The 19323-nt window shown below is 27.0% G+C and overlaps 1 protein-coding gene across 1 annotated transcript in view; it reads left to right on the plus strand.

The window, feature by feature from the left end:
• Positions 1-794: 794 nt before the first annotated feature.
• The window catches only part of LOC105843063 (uncharacterized), a 34901-nt gene continuing 16372 nt past the window's right edge, over positions 795-19323 (plus strand). Inside the window, exons 1-4 of the mRNA XM_065808949.1 lie at positions 795-1058; positions 8319-8411; positions 11296-11328; positions 19038-19160. Coding sequence (XP_065665021.1) covers positions 1038-1058; positions 8319-8411; positions 11296-11328; positions 19038-19160 — 270 coding nt within the window. The 5' untranslated portion in view covers positions 795-1037. The remainder of the gene's footprint in view (positions 1059-8318; positions 8412-11295; positions 11329-19037; positions 19161-19323) is intronic.

Consider the following 19323-nt stretch of genomic DNA (forward strand, 5'->3'; position numbering starts at 1 on the left):
AATCAGATTTGCTATCCTTTTTTTTTTGTTTTTGACTCCCTTAATAAAAATTTACCTTCCTCTATTACAACCTTCTTCACTGAAACTCGATTTATACATTCACATTTAACTAGAAACATCAATAATGGAAAACTAAATGCACCTCCCTATAAAGTTTTGAGGTATGGTAAGTATTCAATTACACATCAGTACATCAGTAAATGGAATCGAAGTCTTGTGTGCATTGTGAATGAGTTTGAAAAATTAAAACTTAAAAATAATTTATTTTCATTTCTTTATTTAAAACAAAATAAATTTAAACAAATTCTAAAAAAATCTTCTTTAAAATTTTTTATCATTATTAACTTCTTTTAGTTTTTTTTTTTTTTTTCCATCTTGCTATTTTTATGGAAACTTTATTGCTATTGTCATTTTTTTCATTACTGCTAATAACATTATTATTGTTATTATTATTATTGCTATTATTAACATATTATTGTAGTTAGGTGATTTTAAATTTTGAGGAAAATAAATATCTTGTTGTTCTTGTTGCAATATATTCTGATTGTTACAAGAGTCTTTTAGCTTCTGTTTTAAATTTCTCTAAGGAGTAGTGCTCTTTATGATTATTAAAATTTTTAATAAAACCGTTTGTTGAGGGTCGCATGTGCCTCCTTTGTAAAATATTTAAAAATATATAAAAATTTGCTCCCAGATAAAATAGTTTTATTTTATCTGGGAACAAATAATGGTTTTTAATATCTTTCTTGCATTCAGAAAAAGTTTAATGTTCCCATGAAGCCGATTAGTGCGTCAGGTGTATTTTAAAAATGTGTTTTTATACTTTAAATCATAGTCTGTAGAAAAACTTGGTATTTGTTGAAGTATCTTTTATTGACTATGTTTAAATGATCGTTTTTTACAGTAAAGTTTTGTAAACAGTTAGTTTATAAACAAAAATAAAACTCCTCCAATCAAATTCAAAATTTTCAAACCGTCACCAAAATTCAAAATAATGTTATAAAATAATGGCAGCATTTTATTAAAAAAAAACTAAAATGAAATCTGTTAGAGAAAAAGTAAGCGAATACTTTCCTTTTTTTATTAAGTTTGTTATCTGAAATTAGATTTAGCTCAGTAAATTACAAATACTGTTTATCATTGGGTTTTCAATTAGACAAAGCTATAATTCAAAAATGTTGTTGTTAAGAAAATATTTTATTAATAAAAAATACAAATTTATGTGACCATATGTGTATTTAGTATTTTTTTACATTTTACATGTTTTTTTAATATAAATTCTTCCATGCTGCCACTAAATATGATAGGAGCATTGTATTGGAAAGATAGATTTTAAAATTGCTTTGAGTAATAATATTTGCGCTCTCACTCTCTTTATTAGCCATAGCATGTCAATAAGTGCATACAACTTGGTATCAAAAAATATGTTTCACTGTGAAGGGGAAGGCACTACCTTAAGGCCACAACGTCCAAAGGGTCTTGGTCTCGACCTAATATAAGAGGTTTCAAATCCCTCTTTTTTTTTAAGGCAGGATATAATTTTACAATAGTTTGTGTATTCTGACATAAGTTGTTTCGCTTCTGGGTATTCAGCGCTGTAGCAAATCTGTAACTGTACAAATATAAGTGTCTCTGTAACTGTACTAATGTAAATGTACAAATATAAGTAAACTTATTAAAAAGTTTAAGGTAAGATGCTCTGCTCTCCTTATGTTCTTCTAGTAGAAAGGTATCTATTGAATTGAATATTTGATAAAATATTTCTACAGAGTTTATATTTACGGTATTTACCAATTAGTTACTTCACAAACATAAATCAAGTTTCTTGATTTATGTTTGTGAAGTAACAATGATAATAATTGAGTATAGCGAGTGCACAGTGCATATTTGCATTGAATGTTGTAAAAGATGTTTTAAATAATAAAAATGAATTAGTACAATCATCAAATTATACCAATGAACAGGTTGATCATCTTGACACAAACTTAAATTTTAATAATTTTGATTTGTACAACTATGTTAAAAAACAGTTTCTGAAAATGAAAAGAAATTTATTATCGATTTAGGTCCCAAGCATCCAATAATTTTGACTTTCCATGTGATTCAAATCAAAATAATCAATCCTTTTTTCAAAGTATTTTTTTAAACAATCTACAATGGGAAATCAATTAGAGCTTGGCTTAACTGCTCAATAAAATTAGATGCTGTTTATTGTGAACCTTGTTGGATGTTTTTAATGCAAGATGAAAATAATAAAAATTGGTGTAAAGGTATAATAAACTGGAAAAAATTGTATCTACAAAAATTGAAAAAGACAAATCATCATCTAAACATTTATCAAACTGAAAAAATAATGAAGATATTGAAAGGCAGCTGAAAACCTCAGAAAACAAAAAAAAGGAATCTCATTAGGAAGAAATTGAAACATATATTAAATAAATCAAAAGAGGAAGTTTAATATATGAGTAGCACGATAAATAATGTAATGATTGAGTGCCTTAGAAGTATTGAAGAAGATAACAGAAAAATAACAGAAAAAATGACAGACACAAAAGTTGACTCAACAAAAAAAGATATGGCAGGTGAAGTCTACAGATACGTTGAAATTGAATATGACGACAATGGAATTCTATCTAAAGTAAGTATAAAATAATCACTGTAAAGATTTCAAGAAATAACCTCCCAAGATGCTACAGGTATTAGAAATATATTGATACAACCTATGGAAAAAAGACAATTTTCTATTAATAAACTGATTGGGCAAGGTTATGAAAGCGCCAATGTTCTGTCAGGAATACATGATGGTGTGCTTAAGAAAAGAAAATTAATTCAACCAAATGCAGAATATATTCAATGTAATGCTCATAATTTAAATCTAGTGATAAATTACATTGTAAAACATATTCCAAAAGTAGCAAATTATTTTGCAAGAGTGCAAGAAATATAAATTTTTCGGTTTAAGCATAAACAGATAGTAAATACTGTCTTCTTTTACGAATAAAAGTGGTACTGCAATAAAAACTCTCAATCCAACTCAATGGGCTGGAAGATGGAAATTTCTTTATGCTATTAAATAAAGATTTGTAAATATACTAAAGCTCGATGAAATTATTTTGGCTTCTCAAAAATCAGAAGAAGGTGAAGGAGCTTTAAAAAAATTCAATGGAAGCCATTTCTTTGTTGGAAAAATGCATGGACACACTTGAAGTACTTAAAAATAATTATGATTCATTTAAGAGTGACAAATAAAATGGGGGAAGTGTATGGAATTAAAACTCATTTTGAATCTAGATAAACACCAATTCGTAAGAAAATATTTATATGACGCACATATATCCATGACCTCAGCAGGCCTCAGCGGGAGAAAATGAGCGTGAGAGCAGAGAAAAGCTCTCCTAAAATGAACACGGCTAGCCATGCAAGCTGCTCCTCTAAACTACTTTTTACAAGAGCTTTTGGTTTTTGCATGAGCTACCTGTTTATTCCTCTAAAAAATTGCTTATTAAATACAAAATTTAGTTTTCTACTTGTTACAAGCATATGTTTGTAACATTAATATTACAAGAATATATACATAACAAGCATAATTTATTGCGCCATAAAAATTTTATTTTGGCAAGCATTGCCTGGGTTTTTACACTAGCTATCCATTTATTTCTTAACAATATTACTTATTTGATAAAAAGTTTGACAAAGATAAAAGTTTCTACTGCTTATAAAAAATGTTTCTTATTGTAATAGAATTTCAATATCAGGCATTATAAGAATTATTACAACAATTAAAAATTCCACAATAAAAGTGAATAATATATTAAAGTAAATAATGTATAAAATATATAATTCATTATAAAATTATTATGCAACAATTTAAAGTATAATAGTTTTATATTGTATCAGTTAAATAATCTTATATTTTATCAATATAATTTAGAGTATATCAATTTTATATTTATCATTTAGTCCAATCTAATCAAAAACATGTGCATTTCAATCAAAAACATGTGCAATTTCAAAAAAATTTAAAAAGCTCTTTTTAAATTTTTTGTTTGTTTGTTTGTTTGCAACAAAAGTGCCTTTTGAAAAGCATTCATCAAGTGGAACCACTTTTTGGTCAAATCTGACATCACCGACTCAGATTTTGATGAAAATTGGCTCACATGTTGGGCATAATGACAGAAGAAAAACATGTAAATTTTTTTGACTTAGGTCAATTATTTCCTGAGATATGACCTTTCAAAGTTTTGACCTTTTCACATGACCTTGGTTATTTAAAATGTCATAACTTTTTTCCTATTATACTCAGGAAGTTCATTTTGATGGCAAACAGTAGCTCTTGCACAGATGAACAATTAGTGTCTATACAAAAAAGTGATGAGTTCAATAGAAAAAAAGTTATTGGTCATTTGACCTTTGACCCTAGTCAATGGCAAAGGTTTGGTGATATCCGACCAGTTGTAGTTTTGGATTTGACTGCTAGCAAAAGATCATTCAAATCAACTGTAAAAATATCTGGAGGATCTCTGAAGGAGAAAAATTGACCTGGACCATGAGGGTGAAGGAAGTTCATGGTTACTTCTCTTTTTTCTGGATTGCTCTCCAACACACATTTTATCCACCAATGTTCATCATACTCTACAATCATGTAACCAGTAATTAAACTGAAATTGAGCTGGCTAACATTCTGTGACGTATTTTTTTCAATTCTAGACAGAGAACTGGAACTGAAACTGGTGGATAATGGTTTACAGCAATGAAGTTTTTGGGTACCAGGAAATGTTTTAGCATTCGAAAATCTTTCCTTTAATATTGTGGATTCAATTTGCCAATCATTTGCAGTGAGGTATTCAAAGGAAATTCTATGGATATTTTCTTTAGCAAACATATATAATTGATAATTGGTCATTATTTAGTCATGGTATGGACGTTGTAAGCTTGCTTTTACCGCTTCACATTTAACAGTTCCTCCAATTCCATCACAAGGGCCCTTACCATGACTTGTGGCAGAGAAATGCCATTTGGCTGGAATACCAAAGTTCTCTTTGTGATAGCACAGGTTTATTAAATTCTTGCAGTTTTTGTATTGTGCTGCACAGCCATCACTAAAATATGTTATTTTTAATACTTCAAGTTTCACTTTTAAAAAAATAATTAGTTTATGCTGAAAAAAGATGAATTGCAATTGTGTCATGAGTATTACATTCCAAAAGCAGCACATAACTTCCATGACATAAATTTCCTTCATATTTTAATAAAAAACAAAAGGATTTAAAGTTGCTTGACTATTTGTCCAGTGATATCCCTGTGCTGCATCTTGTATGATAAATGCATAATTTTGTGAAAAATCACCAATAACCAGAAATTCTTCATCAGATAAATTGTTTTTCTTTCAGTCTAAATATTTTGCCTGCCCTTGAGCAATAAAATCATGTCTAGTAAATGTTTTCAAGCTCCCTAAGAATCTTTCAATAAATTTATCAGTGGATTGTATAAAGTTTTAAAGCTGGGACCTATCTGTCATACTCCACTGTTTATACTCAATTTCTTCAACTCCTTTAATTTCAAAGCATTGCAACAGCCATTCCTATAGCATAGCAACTCCAGGGCAATTTTAACACTTGCCTAGAGGACATATTGGCAAGAAAGATTGCATTAGATTTTAGCCAAAGCATGTTTGTAGTTCTTAATAGGGGTTTCTAGTTCATCTTCTGGTTGTAAATCATCCATATGTGATCCGACTATCATGAGCTTAACATTTTGATGAATGGTACATACACACAGTGAGCACCACTTGCTCCTGCAAAGACACATTTTTTTGGACATAGCTATGCAAACTTCGAAAACCCGATTCTGATATTTAGATACTTTTCTGAAAATAATTGATAAACTTCCTTCAAATTACTTAAAACTAATCTTTTCTGAATATGTTTTCTTTCCCTATTTTCCATAGCAGATAGAAAATCTTTTTTTCCAGGCATTACACAGCTAACAGTGTCAGAAAAATAAAACTCTTTTATCATATCTTTTACATGTACAGGTAGTGATTTCCCTTATTTTGGGTTAGGGGTTGATACGCCTTTGGTTATTAAAAATTCTTTTGCTTGAAAGTCAATGTGAACAATTGAATTCTCTTATCACTTTTCAATTACTCCATTGAGCAACAAATATTGTCAAAATCATGATCATTTCACTCTTACTTTGTGTTGATTTATACTTATCCTGGAGCACTTTAATAATGTCATCAGCACATGCATTGGAAACTTTTTTTTTAGTTGCTTTGTGTTCATCATCCTCTGAAGTATCAATAGCAATAGCTTCTGAATTAGGTGATAAAAGCTCTAACTTTTTTTTTACAAGTTTTTAAATTTTTTTATCTCTGGAATATATATTTTTTATGAGTTTGTAACTTGCGTTTATCCAAGGGTGACTCACCCAATAACGACTAGGATTTATTAAAAATAGAAATTTCTTCTTCCTGGCACTGATAGTTTTCATCTCCCTTGTCACTACAAATATCTTGAGATGTTTGTCACTACAAATATCTTGGAACTGCCTTGAGAATCTGACTCTGTATTACAATTTGCAGAATTTTCATCATCACATAGTGTTATTTCGGAAAGTAAGCCAGTGATCCACTTTCAGTAAGTATGACATAATTTTGCTCCAGCTGTAAGTTTTGAGGGATACATAGCTACCTGCGGACTAGTAACTACTCTTAAGGTTTTCTATTGCTTTGGAAAGGATCATAATAGTACTGTTGTCTCTTCTTTAACTCTTTTACTTGCGCTTGAAATGTCATTTTTAATCTAAATTTAATTTGAAAGTTGGTGAAAATTTCTTCCTAAGTTGTCTTTTGACAACTAATTCAATGGAAATGAATTGATTATTTTGATATAAATATATATAGCTTTAACCCTCATATAATTTAATACTGACTTAGTATGTATATATAATACTAGTAATTAAATTACAACCAAGAAAATAAAAGGAAAAAGGTAAATTAATAATATATAACTACAATAGGCTATTTACAAAAAAAGACCTCAAAATACTGTATTTGTGAGGCCAATAAATATTAAATTTTTAGAATCTACTTATACTTTATATTAATCCCAAAGCTGTTTATGGGAATCCCAAAAAGATTTTTTATAAGACATAAATTATGACCTTTGACCTTTGCCATTGACTAGAGTCAAAGATCAAATGACCAATAACTTTTTTTCTATTGAACTCATCACTTTTTTGTACAAACACAGATTGTTCATCTGTGCAAGAGCTTATATTTGCTACCAAAATCAACTTCTTAAGTATAATAGAAAAAAAGTTATGACATTTTAAATAACCAAGGTCATGTGAAAAGGTTAAAACTTTGAAAGGTCATATCTCAGGAAATAATTGACCAAAAAAAAATTTACATGTTTTTCTTCTGTCATTATGCCCAACATCTGAGCCAATTTTCATCAAAATCCGAGTCGGTGATGTCGAATTTGATCAAAAAGTGGTTCCACTTGACGTGGAATGCCCCTATCAATTCATATTTTAAAAAATGACTTTTTATTTTTTATTTTAGTTACAATTGATAATTATACTATTGAGAGAAAAAATTATACTTTAGCGAGAGCCATTATTTTCTCCCGTAAACCATTTTAGGGGAGTGTGGACTTGATATACTCTGATCTGCTTTGTTGAAGTATATTTGTCTCTATTAAATTAAAAATGTTGATACAAAATATGTTTAATGTTTGTTGATATATCTTACTCAAAAAAAAGTTAGCAGTTCATGGTTTTTGTTAGTAGTTGTCATTTTTTTTTACTTCTAACTGAGCTATTTATATAACTTACAGGGAAATAGAATTACTAAATATATACTGGTCATTCTATTGTGAATGTTTTTTTAATTGTATTATATCTTTTATTATTATCTTATTTTTAGTAAAATATTACTGAAATATACTGCTTAAGTCTCTTTTTTCTGTAATAGTATTAAATATTTGTTTTTGATATTTTTTATGTTGAATTTATTTTATTTGCTTGAGCAAATTTAATAAATAACATTTTAAATTAAAACGTTAAAGTAGCACTTTTATTTAATATGTTTAAATATTAAGTCAAAGAATGTTTAAATTTAAACTAAGGTTAAATATCATGTCAAAGAATGTATTAGAATTATTATATGTAAAAGAATGTAAAATATATGAAATTTCATGAAAAAGCAGGAAATCATTGAAGTTGTAAAAAAGTTGATGGATTTGGAACCAAAATAATATTTTGGTCATACATTTATTTGAAATCAAGTTTAGATATATTATCCATTTTTATAGGACAAGGAAAATAGCAAACAAACTCCTAAAAAAGCTAGGCCTGCACCTGATTTTTCAAAGTTACACAAGCAATGGGACTCAAAACTACAAAAGGTAATACTGCCTAACTATTGAATTATATGATTTAAGGTTTAATTTTAATTTTTTTTTATTTAAAATTCATTTTTAATTTTTTGAATATTTAATGTTTATAGCTCCACACCTGTCTGGTGTGTACAGGGTTTCCATAATTAATATATGACATTTTGGAAGAGTTTTAACAACCAGATCCTTTACTTGGCATTAATCTGTCTTTCATATCAGGCTGATTATTTTTTTATTGTGAAACTGCCAATAGGAAGATTGTCATTCACATCTCCTTTTTAGAAGGAAAAAAAGATACTTTGAATCAGAGTTTTCCTCCTCCTAGGTAAATTGCCTACACCAATAAACCTATTATTTTTAGCTTTTTTTAAAAAAAGTAGAATCATTTCTATTAAACTTGTTTCTCCGTGCAGCGGCCTTGTTCGTCAAAGTTTGTGTTTCGGAGTTATAGAGTTGAGAGAGGGTTATAACCACAATTAAGTAGCCTCCTCATCTGTAGTGGCCTTCTGGGCCTTAGAGAGATGAATTAACAAAAAAAAAAATTTATCATTATAAGTGCATCCAAGTTAAACATGTAATAATGAAATTATCTCTTCTTAAACTACATACATTCTAGTTTGACAGATCATTCTTAAGCTACAGACAGTTTTATATAATTAAACAGTTTTTGAAATTTGGTGAAATTCATGAAATGAATCATTATTAATCATTAAAAGTCGATAGCTGCAAATAATATTACTCATTTTGAAATAAGTAATGAAAATTGTTTGACTAAAGATTTTCAATTTACATCATAAAAAATAAATTCAAAATGCTACATCATCACTTAATGCTGCTATGTTTTACATAAAGACTACGTTGCTCATTTGAAAAATCTTGTGCTAAAATTAAAAAAAATACAAAAAGAAAAAAAAGGTTTTTGATGTTATTAATAGTATAACATAAATTACTTTATGCAACAGAATTGTAACTAAGAAATGGATTTCATTACATAATTGCCAAAAAAAATTACTGATATTTTTAAAAAACCATTGAAGCTGCTAAGAAGTATTGAAGAAGTAAGAACCATTGAAGCTGCTAAGAAGTATTCACCTGATAAAAAACCATACTACAGTATGCATTACATTACAGTACATGTAAAAGTTTAGAAATGCTAACTTTTTTTCTGTTTTTAATGCATTTTTACAAACTTTCTCAAATAAGATGAAATTTTAACCAAACGTGCTCTCTATCATTTCAAATTAAAATACTAACCACAAAACCTGTAAAATTAAATGGTTAATTAAATGTAAATAAACCTTACAACAAGATAAGATCCTTATCTTGTTGTAAGGTTTATTTACATTTTATACTTTGAATGTGGCAGCATAACATTTTTCATGATGTCCAAGTAAACAATTTGGTCTATAATACCTTTCATGTGATGAATAAGACCCACATTGTCAGGACTAAAACACTCCCAAATTATGATATTTTCTTCTCCATGTTTAACAATAGGTATCTGATATTTTGGATTGAGTCTCTCTCCCATTGGGCATTGACATACCTAATTTCATCACTATTGAGTAATATAAATTTTGATTCAACAAAAAAAAGACTTCCAACTAGTTATTAACTGTCCCACTAAAATGACTTTTTGCAAATTTTATTTAGGTTTTTAAATTTCTTGTACATATCAGCGATTTCTTATCTGGATTGTGGCCATAAAGAATAATTTGTTGCAATTAATGTTTTTTTGTATTAAGACCATAGTTTGTGTCATAAAACTGATGCACAATTGAATTAAGTTTGATAGCAGTCTTAATGTCGATTATCAATAAGTAATTTTGTTTTCTTTTTTTCTATAATTAAATAAATTTACTTGTGTTGAAAGAAATCCTGGTAAAGTGACTATTTTACAGAATATTTGTAAAACTAGAATAAATCATAGCGTTCTAAAGTTTTTGCAGTTCAAATTTTTTAACTGCTAAAGAGCAAGACATCTTAAACATGTTGTTGTACAGTTACCCATGGTTGTGCAAAGTAACCTATGTTTTGGTACATGTAATTTTAAAATATATTGGCAAGGCAATATAATAAATCCTTAAACTTTATAATATAATTTCTTTAAATTTTAAATTGTACCTTTAAGATATTTGTTTAAAGAGCATTAAATTTGTGTGCTAAAAATAACATAAAAAACAAGTTATTATTTCAAATCAATATTTTGGTAGGTGTTTATGATAACTAATAAATAAAAATAATTCTAAATAAAATCTTGAGAATAAAGAAACTCAACATTAACTACACTTCATCTACATATTTTGTATCCTTATGATTGATTTTAGGAATTAGTCCATAGTTAATTATTCCATAGTAAACTAATCTATAGTTGAGAAAATCTTATAAAAGCTGTAGTAAATACAAGATTTTAAATTTGATTGATAATTTCGTATGTATACTTACCACAAACAATAAACCCTCGTCTTTGAATGAACATTTACTTGGAAAAAACTGTAAGGTCTCTAAGGTATTGTATTAATGAAACAAACTTAAAAATCTCTTTTTGCAGTTACCATCAACAAGTAAGCAACACATTTAGGTAAACATATTTTTCTTTGCAAGGTTTTTTTTGTTTGTTTGTTGTTGAAGAGGTATTAATTATTTCATTTGCTGGAAGGTATCAATTTTTAAATATGGAAGTTTTTAATTTTTGTTTAATCAGCTTTCAATTTTTGTTTTAAAATTTTCAATATTTTTTATTTCAAATGTTAAAAAAATTGAGGTTTTATGGATTTATCATTAAATAATGCTACAGTTTATTGTACTATTGTTTGTAGTTAATTGTATTATTTTTTGTTTAAAAAAATATTAACTTATTACTATAAAATGCTTTATAAATTTTTTAATTTAGGGAAAAGCTGTTACAAAGAAACCGCTTACTGATGTAAGTATTTATCAATAATAAATTCAGTTTTGTTTTGAATTTTTAAAAATAAAATTACTGATCCTTTATATTCTTAAAAAAGATAAAGTGATGCAAAAACTTTTGATGCAATATTTCAATGCATTTTTGTATTACATTTTATTACTAATTTACAATTTACTTTTTTGATATTTAGACAAATTATTGTTTTTGAATTAGCTGTTTATGGAAAATAAAAAATTAAATTGAACGAAAATAAAATCACTAATGAACAGTATCCCTAACTAAAATTTGTCTTAATTCAATCAATTAGCTTAAAGTATGGAGTATTAATAACATGAATTAAGATATATCAAACTATGGAAAATTAGTAACATGAATTAAGATAAATCAAAGTATGGAAAATTGATAACATGAATTAAGATATATCAAAGTATGGAATATTAATGACATGAATTAAGATGTATCAAAGTATGGAAGATTGATAACATGAATTAAGATTTATGAAACTATGGATATTAATAACATGAATTAAGATACATCAAAGTATGGAAGATTGATAACATGAATTGAGATATATCAAACTATGGAAGATTACCAACATGAATTAAAATATATCAAGGTATGGTAGGTTGATAACATGAATTAAGATATATCAAGTTATGGAAGATTAATAACATGAATTAAGTTAAAAGTTGTGGGTGTGAAAAGTATTAGAAAGTTTTACAGATTATTAATAGCATTTCTTATTATGTTTAAAAAAAAGTCTATATTGAAACATAGTGTTAGCAATTTTACACCATAAAATGCACTACTTGGTGGAAAAGATGTTTGTATTATACCATTTAACAATTTTTGACATTGTTATATGTTACTGTCTACTTTCATAAAAGCTAGTATTTTTAAAGAATTTAAATTATGTTGTTTATGTTGCTACATACCATTTTATTACTTCAATAGTGAATAAGTTTTTAAAAAATCAATTGGTTAAAAAAAATTTGTATAAATTAGTTGAAATGCCTTTTAGAAAGATTTAGAAATATGAATTTTGAAAAATATATAATTTTTTTGAAAATATAAATTTTGTTATAAATAAAATTAGAATTGATTTAATAGGTTTTTATTGTTTTAATTTTTTTTTAATTTTTTTTTTTTGTGATATTTTTTTATTAAGTACAAAAAAATGTTAATCCTCTCAATTCTTTGGCATCCAGTCGGGTTGTTAAAGACCCAGTGGTAATAAATCAATAAATAAGGAGTTTAAAAATAATTTTTTAAGTTATTAACTAAAACTGCTTGCTTTTATGTTTTTTAAGATAATTTTATGTTTGACTACCAAATTTGTAATTTTAAACAAACTTTAAAGGTGTTGTGATAAAAAACATTTTGTTGTGAGTTTTCACTTTCAACAAAGGTAATTTTTGTGTGGTTACCAAAAAAAATTAATTCTGGAAAATGCAAAGACGCAAAATCTTTAAATTTGTGTTTAAAAAACATAATAAGTTTGTTTTGCAAGAAAAATTGTTTTGAAAATTTTCACACGAAAAGCAATATCTAAAATACTGTTACATTGACTCGTTATTTTGTTTTTATGTTTAGTTTGATTTTATGGTTTCTAAAAACTTGATCCTGTCTAAGTTGTTAATAATTTCTGATATCTTTAAAGGGATCCCAAACCTCCGAGACATGTTGTGTTCATATTAAAGAGATCGATAAAAAAAAATGTTTGTGCTAAACTTTTTTGATTAAAATAAAAGAATAAATGAATACCAAGAAAAACTAACTTTTTAATTTTAGTCGAAGCTTGTCTTCTCTGTTTTATTGTAGGCCTAAAAGTCAGCGTAATATACCTCGCAATCTACAGACTTGATAATTTATTCAAGCGTGTTTTATTCCTAAGAGTTTTAGTACATGACGTCATTGACTTTTGTTTGTTTACATAATCGATTTCTTGCGCAAACAAAAAAAAATCAATGACGCCATGTACTAAAACTCTTAGGAATAAAACGCACTTGAATAAATTAACAATTCTGTAGATTGCGACATATATTATGCTGACTTCTAAAGTTTTAAAGTCAGATTTTATATTTTTTCTTTAAAGTTTTTTTTTTTTTGAAAGTCACTTTGTATTTGTGCCTGCCATCATTGATATATATATATATATATATTTTTTTTTTTTTTTTACAAGATATAGGATGTATACTTATCTTTCTGAAAATGTATAGTTTTGGGTTGTAATTATGATGCATTCTATTACACTTCTATCATTTTCGTTGTACATTTCTTTTTACTGTTTATAAATATAAATTTAGGTGAATTTATTTTTTACCTAATATCTCTTTGATAATTAATTGGTACTCAAAACATGTTCACGCAAAGTAACAACATATTCACACTTAAAGATTTTTAATAAGGTTCTATAAAGTTTGTTTAATTTATAAAGTTAAAAAATAAAATTCATACCAATCCATTTTAAATAGGTTGCATGCAGGTTACTACCATTCCATTTCCTTGACCTCTGTTGTTGGTAAAGTACTAGAACAACATGAATTTGTTAAATCAAAATATTGTGACAAACTTTGAGAAATTGGATCTGATAACAGAAGCACTAAATACTTAAAAATGTGTTGATGTTTGGAAAATATTGGAATGGAAAACAGTTTGTAATAAGGGTACCACAAGGATTGGTTTTAAGGCTATTGCTGTTTATAATTTGTTTGAATATTGTAGCAAAAAAATTGAATAATAAAGCAAAGCTGCATGCTGATGATTTTAAAATAATTATTGTTACTCATAAAAACACTCTCTACAACTTGATCTTGACATCTTATTTGACAAAAATTTTAATTGGTTTTAATAAAGATAAATGTAAAATCATTTCGGTCATGATAATCCATAAATACATATATAAAATAAAATGCTGCAGAAATAGAGAATGTTCAAGCTGATCTTGTAGTAACGTTGTTGGAAAGAGACCTAGGTGTTTTTTTTGAACAATTTAAATTAGGAAAACTGCATAGAAATTTTTTTTATATATGTCACTCATTTAACCAAACTTAAATATGGGTTTCAGTTATGAAACCCATATTTTATTAAAGATCTAAACTTAATTGAAAAAGTTCAATGAAAAGATACAAAAATTGGCTGCAAAAAAAGAGAGCCGGTTATGTGCAAAAACTAAAGAAAATGGACTTACAAAAGTTCTCAGCTCAAAACTATGAGTTCTATTTGCTGTTTAAAAATGTTTACAATGTGCAAAAATATAAAAAAGTATGCAATTGGCCAGAGAAGTTTGAAGGCAGATATTAGCCTTATCACAGCCCCAATAATAATGCTTTTAAATATCCATATCACATATAAGCAACAATATTTTTTAAAAAAGGTAATTTTAAGATGTTAAAAAACAAAAAAAATAAAATTCATAATATTTTTTGAGTCGCTATAATTTATCATTTAAAATTATAAAAATTTTACAACATTTTGGTTTAAAATACATGTTCAGTTTACAATTTATTATAATTACGATTTGAATAACTATCTTTTGTAGTTTATTTAACTAATTATGAAATTTTGGGAAGGGTATAAAATAAGAGAAGGCCAATGCACTTAGAAACAAGTTATTTTACTATTATGACTATTAGGCAATGATAAACTCAATAGTAAACTATTGAAACTCCAGTTACACACTTGAAAGAGCCAACAAAGTGTTGAAACTTTCAAAATCGAGCTTTGCAAAGGGCGCAAACTTTTTTATGTGTGGATATTTTATCATTCAGGGTAATGATACTTAAATATCATTATTTATCTTTTTGTTCTATAATTTTCTAAAATATCTTTGACATATCATTTTAACATTTTTGAATTAGCTTTTTTCTGATGCGGTAGTGGTGTAGTGGTAGAGGGCTTCCTTCATAAATGAGAGGTTCCAAATTTGATCCCCATCACGTTCCTGGTAGTACCGCACTCAACTTGTTTCTCCGTGCAGCAGCCTTTGTCAAGGTTCATGTTTCGGAGTTTAAGAGTTGAGAGAGGGTTATACCGCAAAAAAGTAGCCTCTTCGTCTGTAGTGGCCTTCTTAGCCTTGAGGAGGTGAATTAACAAAAAAAAAAAAAAGGTAATCCAAGTTTTTTTTTGACTTTCTTGTTACTCTGTCAGTACTTCTATGGAAAAAAAAGTCCTTTTCGCTACTTTTCTAAATTTTCATTTATTTTTAATCTCCATTTGCTTTTATCTTTTTTACATGCAACATCTATATGAGATCCATTGTCATTAACTACAATTACATCATATTTATATCTATAACACATATCTATAACCAGCCCTCGGAATTAGGGTTAGCCGACCTAACTATTGACCTAAAAGTATTTGATGTCTGCAAAAAATCGCTGACTTCATTTCTATGTTTTATGGTAACCCCTTTGTGTCAAATTTTTTTGCTGACCTGATGCCGACCTCTAACAATTTGAGATCAGTATATTGTTGACCTCATTTTTTCAATTCTAAGGGTTATCTATAACACGTCATGGTTATACAGAACTATTTATTTAAATTTTTTTTTTAAATACTAACCATGATTAACTACAATGTGTTGTATGTATAATGGAATTGTTTGAAGTCATTAATATTTATAGTAATATAATTCAGAAAAAGACAGCTAGTCCATGCATTAGTGGACTAGAGCCAGGATTTTTGGGTTTTTGATATAGCTTACATGCCAGACATAAAGCAAACTCCAAACATTTAAATGTTTATATTTATGTCAAATAATGTTGCTTTGCAAAAAAATCCAATATTTTGGAGCCTAGGAACAAAAAAAGCCCCAAAATTTTTGATAAATCTTTAAAATTGGTTTGTTAAAAGTTTTAAAAATGTGCAGCACTACTGGAATCAAAAGCTTTGAGATTAGAAAATCAGAAAAGTATTATTATTTTGGATTTTGGTTAACAAATCTAGGTTTAGACTCCAAGTTGTATGACATTATGTCTGTTGCTAAAGTAGGAGCCATACCAGTAAAGTTAGTTACCACTCTATGCAAGTGAAAATCTATTAAGACAACAGAGATAAAATGAAGTTAAATGCAATGTCAAGACACAGCTACATACTTTAAAAAATTAATTAATTTTTTTCTACAAATTATGAATATTACTGGTAAGGCTTTTTCAAGTAACTTAAGTACTTAAATAATTGTTTAAACGAGTCAATTACTTAAGTAAATTTTTATTACTTAATTAAAATCAAGTAATTCTTTTTTTCGAATTTAATCAAAAGGAAGTTGGTATTTTATAAAAATTTGTATAAACTTTTAATTATATACCCTAAAACTATAATTTCTTTAGTTTAAATTTTGATGATTTCTTGGTTTTGTTATACCATATTTGTTATACCATATTTGTTTTTTAAGTTATAACAAATTGCAAAATGTCTTTCTTAAGATCATAAAGCATCTACAGTTGAATGTAAAGCTAATGTTAAAACTAAATAATCTTTACAAAAAATATAGACTGAAGATCTTTTCTTAGCTCAAAATTCCAATTTAATAAAGAACAAGGCTTACCTCAATGTATTTGATTGCATCAAAAAAGAAATGGCTGAATTTCTGAAACGTGGTAGTGGTAAGTGGTAGAACGCTTGCCTTGTAAGCGAGAGGTTTGGAGTTCCCGCTAAGTCCTTGGAAGTACCAATTTCAACTACCTTTCTTTGCAGAGCGACCTTGTTCGTCAAGGTTTGTGTTTTGGAGTTAAAAAGTTGAGAGAGGGTTGTAACCAAATCAAAAAATGAAAATAAAAGAGTAGCCTCCTCAACTGAAGTGGACCCCTCTGCCTTAGGGAGGTAAATATTAGAAAAGTATAGAAGGACCAAAAATGACTGTCCAAAAATGCTTTAAAAATTGCACTGTACTTTAAAGATTTTAGCACCATCATCAGTTGTTGCAGAAAGATGTTTTAGTGCTTCTAGACTTTTATTTCATTAATTACAAATTAGAAAACATCTTAAAGTGATAAATTGATCAAAAAATTATGTTTTTAGGATTCTATCTAGTTAGGTTGTGGTTTGTTATACCTATATATTACTATGAAACAAAAATGTATGTGATATTTCATTGTTAGGAAAATAACTAAAATTTCTTAAAATTACTTAAATAACTCAAGCAATTTGAAAAAAATTACTTAAAATTACTTAAGTAATTTTTTCCTTGAACACCCTTAATTACTGGAAATTGTTTTGTACATAATCTATAATACTTAATAAACTTGTAATTTTTTATTATTCATTACTTAGTGTAGTATTTATTATATTTTATGTACACAGCAACTTGTTGTAATCTACAACCATTTAAACTTAAAGAGATGGAGACTGAAAAAAAAGGACTGTCAGATAAATCAGAAAAGGGAACAATAAAAATTATTTTATTAAAATATATATATATATATATATATATATATATATATATATATATATATATATATATATAAATATATATGTAAACTGTGTCAGTGTATTCTACAAAGATTACTCAATGTTTTTAATGAACAGAGCAGTAATAAATTAGTAAAAAACACTGGATCATCAGGAAGAGTTTTCTCTTCAAGATGATCCAGCAATGGTGAAACTTCAAGTCGAAGATAAAAGTTAGATAAGTGTTTTTTACTAATTTATATATATATATATATATATATATATATATATATATATATATATATATATATATATATATATATATATATATATTTAATATATGAACATCAATAATTACGAATTCTCTCAATACTAATTTTTTATTTTATCTAAGAAATTTTCACTAGATTATTGATACTAGCATCTTCAGCTTTAATTACAAATTATTAATTAAATTAAATTACAAACAAACGGTAATGTCACTTTTTAATAGCTTCTTTAAAGTTCGCTTTAATTGGGCTTCTTTAATATTACATAGGTATAATAAATATGGCGTCCAGAATTGCGTTTTTACATATTGACCATTGTCTAAATTCATACCTCCATTTTTAGGTCCGCATTTGTTGAAATGAATTTCGATTGCCTCTCGGATTTAGAATTCTCGAATTCGAGAGGCAATCGAAAAAGAAAATCAGATATCTTAATGAAAATTATTTAAAAGCTTAAGGAATACCCCAGTACCACTTTTTGCTTTACTGTATTCATATATATTCATATAATTTGGACCTACTATAGTCAAGGAGGCTACTTTTTTTATTAATTGTTATTGTTCCTCTTAATTTAATTTTTTTTTTTACCTGACTTCTTATAATTTCTTCTAATAAAATTTTTTACTAATAATTTTTTTTTGTAATTGTTGTTCCTTTTTCAACTCTATAACTCTGAAACAAGAACATTAATAAACAAGACTATTGCTGAAAGTTTAATGCAATACTTCCAGTGATACGGATGATTTAAACACTTTTTAAATGAACTACATCATCACAAATAGATCTGCTGAATAGTATTTGTAGGAATTTTTTTTATGTTTTAGTTCAAGATTCAGTTGTTAAAAATTTATTTTTAACAATTATATCTTGATTTTAAAATATTATACTTTAGATTGGTTTAGTGCTTGTACCAAATTATTAATTCTTAACTCAGGATTTGGTTGCAGCCATTTAATAAAGGCTTACTTAAAATTATGACAAGGCTTTATTAAAATCTCCATAACCTTTATTAAATTTAATATAAAAACATTTATTAAAACTCTAATCTTAAGAGGTGTTTTTTAGAGTCAGCCATTTCAACTTACATGTGCAGGAAAATATATTTCACCTAAAAGAGATAGCAGTTTTCAGGTTGATGAAAAGGCTAAAGAAAGTATTTTAGATTGCAAAGGTATTCAGGATAATCAGGTAAGTTTGAGTTTTTTTTTTTTTTTAAACAATTATTAAGTATTTTTCTGTAATGGAAAAGCTCATTTTACTAAAATTACAAGGTTTCCATGTATCTGCTGCACAAAAAAGTTAATTTTTTCTCGATTGCTAACTGCTGGCATTTGTCAAATATTCATGTACT

Source organism: Hydra vulgaris, chromosome 11 (genome assembly GCF_038396675.1).
Source record: "Hydra vulgaris chromosome 11, alternate assembly HydraT2T_AEP".
Classification (NCBI taxonomy): Eukaryota; Metazoa; Cnidaria; class Hydrozoa; order Anthoathecata; family Hydridae; genus Hydra; species Hydra vulgaris.